General features: G+C 43.5%; 1 protein-coding gene across 9 annotated transcripts; it reads left to right on the forward strand.

The window, feature by feature from the left end:
• Nucleotides 1-1619: 1619 nt before the first annotated feature.
• On the forward strand, nucleotides 1620-5780 carry Armcx1 (armadillo repeat containing, X-linked 1). 9 transcript variants are annotated; one of them, XM_023703446.1, is made up of 5 exons: nucleotides 1620-1777; nucleotides 2109-2156; nucleotides 2749-2856; nucleotides 3593-3703; nucleotides 3948-5780. In XM_023703446.1, the coding sequence occupies exon 5, from the start codon at nucleotides 4052-4054 to the stop codon at nucleotides 5402-5404; it is 1353 nt and encodes a 450-aa protein (XP_023559214.1). In that variant the 5' UTR covers nucleotides 1620-1777; nucleotides 2109-2156; nucleotides 2749-2856; nucleotides 3593-3703; nucleotides 3948-4051; the 3' UTR covers nucleotides 5405-5780. The 9 variants fall into 9 exon arrangements, with proteins under 9 accessions (XP_023559214.1, XP_023559218.1, XP_023559212.1 ...); XM_023703450.1 differs by having other exon boundaries at nucleotides 2127-2156; XM_023703444.1 differs by having other exon boundaries at nucleotides 1620-1739; nucleotides 3593-3722.
• The last annotated feature ends 286 nt before the right edge of the window (nucleotides 5781-6066 follow it).

Here is a 6066-nt window from a genome sequence, read left to right on the forward strand (position 1 = left end):
TGAGCACAGCTATGAATACAACATTATACAACACTCACTCTAGGCTTCATGTGGCCTTTGAGGATTGTTCCTTGGGCCTGCATACCTTTAGTTGAGGAGACACCAAGATGGGTGATGACTGGCAGGAAGTGAGTCTGCAATAGGTTTATAATCCTCATGGGGACCCTGGAAGTGAATAGGCTAGAAATCAGAGGCCCAACAGGTTGCATTGCTCAGGTCATGTGGCATTAGTGGCCATGAATAAGAGCAGAGAAGTAGGTGGGAACACCATTCCCTTCTAGGCATCTTTCAGATAACTCATGAGAATTTAGGAGAGGGAGTGAAAGAGAAATATTTACTCAACTTGGTCATCTGAGTAAAGGCAGCACTTGCCATGTTGGTCACCAATCCTCATATATTTTTGGATTAAATAACAGATAGGTGCCAGAATACAGGGAATCAGAGGCTCTGGCATGTAGGAGGAGTTGGACGGTAGCACATTCCTTATTTCTTACAAGGCGAGGTAAAATCCAACAGTATCTGTATTTCACGCCTTCAGCTGCCTCCACTTTATTACAGTGGAATCTAATCCAAGGGCAGGTGTTCAGAGCAGCCGTCAAATCAGGAGGGGTTCACACAAAAATCAGCCAAGTCTTTGGGTAGTTACGCACATGCTCTTCTTTAACCAAACAAGACATGATTGTTTTGCTTTTATTTTCTCAAATCAAAAGTTGAGCCAATAGTAGAAAAATTACATGAATCATCTGTGTTAGCATGGCCCACGTTAGACAACCGGGCATCCTTTCTTGGACTAATTCATAGGTTATGTAAAAAATTCCAGTTTTCTATTTTAAGATAAGTTAGTATGTTTTCAAAGCTACTTGGCTGTAACCAGTAGAAATATTTTTCTTGTGTTACAAATAAATATAATGAAATTAGTGAAGTTTTTTGAGTTTTCCCCTCCTACTTAAATTTTTGTTCACTCAAATGAAAAGAGAATCACTTTGTTTTTTCAATGTAAAAGTAAAATGTTACTGATTTTAAAAAATTAACAAGACACTGCTAGCAATCTTAGTAATGTAATGACAGTAGTTTCAAAGGCTGAGGCAGGAGGATCACAAGTTCAAGCCCAGAGCAATTTAACAAGACCCTCTCTCAAAAAAATAAAATTAAATTAAATAAACGAAGGATGTAGTTCAGTGAGTTGAATCCTCAATATCCAATCCCAGAAAAAAAAGCCCTAAATGACAAACAAACACAAATAAACCAAGAGGGAAGTTCAAGGAAGTAAGACATTTTCCACTGTCTATCTCCCTTTCTGTGATATTGACCCCCATTTTGTATGAGTGCAGGGGGAGGGGTGTGCTCAACGTTCTTAACTAAAGAGGGTGACACATGGAGGGAAAAGCAGTTGGACAAGGAGAAAAATAGCCCATGGACATGGCAACAAGGTACAGTCTCTCTGAGTTAAGCAAAGAAAGGCAAATTCCAATGACAGGGGGAAGGCACTTCTGACCTCTGTGATTGGCGAAAAGGAGAAGGAATGAATGCAGCTGGTGACGTGACAGGGAAAGAAGGGGCAGGGCAGCTTCAGCTCACAGTTGGTGGGAGTGGTAACTGGGGTCTGATCTCAGGGGTGACGTAGCCCTCACGTGAATGCGAGCTGACGTATGCAGGCGTCCTCTTAATCCCGATCTTCCTTTGGTCAAGTTACCGGCTCCCTATTTTTACCCAGAGATCTCGTGAGCTTGTGCTGGAAGGTAGGAAAAGGAGGAAGTGAATGCTTGGATCCTAGGAGGTCCGTTTGTGGATGGGCACTGCTTGGGGAACCCTGCCCTGCTGGCAGTGGAGGGCGGAGAGCAAGGGAACACAGCGTTTTCAATTTATTTTTCTTGCACTATCCCTGGCCCTTATAGAACAAAAACAGTGGTAGACGTTGGAAGGTGGGCGTCCAGGGGAGGCTCCAGACCAGGAGGGGTAAAACTTTGTTATGCCAGAGATTTGAATCAGGGAGTACAGGTGATGGGTTGGTGTTCCGTGCACTGGTTAGTCTGCCAAGCCAGAAACTTGGGATGTGCGACTGTCGTTCCCCTTGTTTTTCAGTAGAGCACTGTACCATTCCAGCAAAGCGCGCTGTACCATTCCAGCAAAGCTGAATCTACGACGAATCTCGGCAGGTCAGTGCAAAGCTGTGATTGCATAGCAGGCCCCAGAAGGGTGGGGATGACTGAGGACCCTGTCTAACTTGGGAATGATCAGCAGTCTCTCTCTCTCTCTGTCTCTCTGTCTCTGTCTCTCTCTGTCTCTCTCTCTCTCTCTCTCTCTCTCTCTCTCTCTCTCTCTCTCTCTCTCTCTCTCTCTCTCTCTCTCTCGGGTATGACAGTGCCAACAGGAAAAATGGTTATCGATGAGGGTGGGTTTCATTACAGAGTCGACAGAGTGGGACAGAAAAGATCATCTGATCTTTTAATTTTTTTAACTCCTAAGATTTTTCTGTACTCCTTGCCCCCACCTTCCTCCCTCTTGTCGAGTGGTTTCAAAGGGGCCTAGTTTTTGCTGGGAAAATGGTCAGCCTGTGGAGATAGAGATGGGGATAGGGATGGGGATGGAGATGGGGGAACACGCACTTAGCTGAAGGGTTTTTATCAGTGGAGTGCAGAGAAGTGGGACTAGGGTAAGAGCTAAAAGACAAAATGTATCTGATGGCATGAACTCCGAATTTGGAAAAGCTGGTTGAGGACTCTCTCAAGTGCTGTTATGTTCCCTAAGGCTCCTGTCTTGGCTGTGTCCCTTTCTCTGTGGATCTTGGCCCTGAAGACCTGCACAAACTTCAGAACCAGAAAGCAAGAAAAGTTGTCCACAACCAAGTAGGTCAGGGTGAGGATGATAGTTTGGGAACTCCTAGGGTGGAGGATGATGGTTATTGGGATTGGGATTATAGACCTCCTCTGAAACCTCCTTTTTCCCTCCTTTTCTACATCTGGAGGTTGCCAAAGAAGTGCTGTGCAGATACTAGAGAGGGAAGGAAGTGGCTGGTATCAAGAGAGTCCTGGGATGGAGGTGGGGAGGATGTTACTGAAAATTACTGTTTGGGGTACACTGTCTTTGGTGTTCGTCCTCCCACTAAACATTCATTTCTAGAGATGGTCAGTCCTTAGGTTTGATGGAAACAGAAACTGATATAGAGGAGGAGGAAAATGCTCTCCAGCAGTGGAAACTGGTATAATTAGGGGGTCAGTGGGGAAAACTGACCTGGTACCTTTGATCTAGAGGGTGAAGGTGGAATTGACAAGGGTGGTGTGATCTGGCATCTAGATACTACTACTCTTTTGTCTGTTTTCTTTCAAAGAAGGGCATATGGTGGTCACCTCTAGAGGAAGTGACTAATGGGGGTGGGGTTGTGCGATGGAAAGTTGAAGGAGTGGATCATTGAAGGAGGAGGAGAGAGGAAATTAATTTCAAAGCAAAACTTTCTGAGGACAGGAGGGATCAATAGGTGGGGAACTTCAAGAAAGGAACTAGAACCAAGGATTTAGGATGTCTGTTCTATCTTTGATTAGGTCTGTTTATCTCCTGACCTCTCATCAAACCTCTCTCTGTTCCCTGTTTGCAGGTCTGCAGAATAAATTGCAGCTGGAGGCTGCAAAGAGAAGGAAGAAACTTCTTGGATCTCTTCAGGTGTATTTGAGTTCTTCATTGCCCTAGGACATCTTCAAAGACAGAGGTGGCAGAGAATTTTTCAAGTATTTTAAATTTGATGTTCTGGGAAGGGTGGTAGAATGTGAGGTTGGCATGTGGGGAAAATTTGCAAAATCATCTTCCCAGCTAAGTAAAGAAATCAGTGATCTTGATACCAAGCTCTGAGTCTGGGCCAGCAACCTCATGTTTGTACATCTGTGGTTTAGTTCTGTGTGCATGCAAAAACACAAAGAGAAGCCCAAAGCCTGAAATGTTTTCTTTATTTCTAGATTGCCATGTGTCTGTGACTGCAGCAGTCTGCCAGCAGCTGAAGACTTCACTCCTTACGCAGGAGCATTCTGGGCAGGAGCAAGAGATTCCCTCCAGCTATATCATGGGCCGCACTAGGGAGGCTGGCTGTGTAGCCGCTGGAATGGTCATTGGGGCTGGAGCCTGCTACTGTGTATACAGACTGACCTGGGGAAAAGATGAGAATGAGAAAATTTGGGATGATGAGGAACTGTCTAGTGATACATCAGAAATTGAGGTTGAGCCTGAGAAAGGAGCCAAGACTAATGTTGAGGTGGGGGCCCAAGCCAAACCTCAGAGTGACATTAAGGCCAATGCTGAGGTGAGATTGGGACTCGAGAGTGGTCCAGGTGTAAGGAAGGAGGCCCATTGTGAATCTCAGAGTGGAGGTGGCCTTGAAGCTAAGGCCAAGGCCCTTTTCAACATCTTGAAGGAACAGGCAAGTGCGAAAATGGGCAAAGGGCCCAGGGTTGGTAACATTTCTGGGAATAGGACCCTTGCATCAAGTTTGCCTTGCCCAGGAGGTAGAGGTGGAGGCTGCCACCCCACAAAGAGGGCTGGGAGCATGACAAATGGAAAATCCAAGGGAAAAGCTCGAAGTAAGAGCACTAGGGCTCCACCTACGGCGTGGACTGTCCGCAGGGGCAAATTCAACTTTCCCTATAAAATTGATGACATTCTAAGTACTCCTGATCTTCAAAAGGTCCTTAACATCCTGGAGAGAACAAATGATCCTTTTATTCAAGAAGTAGCTTTGGTCACTCTGGGTAACAATGCAGCATATTCATTTAACCAAAATGCCATACGTGAGTTGGGTGGTGTCCCAGTTATTGCAAAACTGATAAAAACCAAAGACCCCATTATTAGAGAAAAGACGTATAATGCCCTTAATAACTTGAGTGTGAATGCTGAAAATCAGGGCAAGATTAAGACATATATCAGTCAAGTGTGTGATGATACCATGATCTGTCGCTTGGACTCAGCTGTGCAGATGGCTGGGCTAAGACTGTTAACCAACATGACTGTGACCAATCATTATCAACATTTGCTTTCCTATTCTTTTCCAGATTTTTTTGCTTTATTATTCCTGGGAAATCACTTCACCAAGATACAGATTATGAAACTAATTATAAACTTTACTGAAAACCCAGCCATGACAAGAAAGTTGGTCAGTTGTAAAGTACCATCAGAGTTGATTTCCCTCTTTAATAAAGAATGGGATAGAGAGATTCTTCTTAATATCCTTACCCTTTTTGAGAATATAAATGACAATATAAAAACTGAAGGGCTTGCATCATCCAGGAAAGAATTCAGCAGAAGTTCACTTTTTTTCCTATTTAAAGAATCTGGAGTATGTGTTAAGAAAATCAGAGCATTAGCAAGTCATCATGATCTGGTGGTGAAAGTAAAAGTCCTGAAAGTACTAACCAAGCTCTAATTTCTGTCCCTAACAACACTGATGTAGATTTGTAGTTCCCACCTGGGAACAATGTGTTTTTAAAATTTTTTGTTTGCACTGTGCTTATGTGGCAAAGAAATTCTTCCAGCTGCTATTTTGCAATATTAACATTATAGTTTATTAGTAGTTATTGATGTTGGGTTCAGACTGGGCCATTTTAAGGATACCAGGTGAATACTAGAGCTTGTACAAAAATTTATTGATTTTATCTTGCTCCCTAGGTTGAGATTTTTTTTTATTTTACATACAATGACAGTGAAGTAATTTACAGTATGAAAAAGATACACTCTTTTGTACTTTATATTTGTTAGTCTAAGACTCCTGTTTTATCAATAAAGTTCTGTATTTTGAGCAGAAGAAAAAAGACATTGTGTCTGTTTAGAAAGACAAGATATGTGGAAACAAAAAGTACGAAATCATGGGCCTCCGATGATAATCACCGAAGGTTCCCAGAGGTGCTTCAAGGCAAAAAAACTGTTGCCCACAACGGTGTTGAGGGAAAGTTTTGCAGAGGAGGGGGACATGAAAGAAGCTGGGCTTAAAGGATAAGATGCAAAGGTGAGGGACAGTGGTGGAGGAAAGACATGGAGGTGGGAATTGTGCTCCAGAGAGAAGTCTGGTCTGCCTGGAGCTGAGAGTGT

Source organism: Octodon degus, unplaced genomic scaffold (assembly GCF_000260255.1).
Source record: "Octodon degus isolate 3935 unplaced genomic scaffold, OctDeg1.0 scaffold00171, whole genome shotgun sequence".
In the NCBI taxonomy this organism is placed as follows: Eukaryota; Metazoa; Chordata; class Mammalia; order Rodentia; family Octodontidae; genus Octodon; species Octodon degus.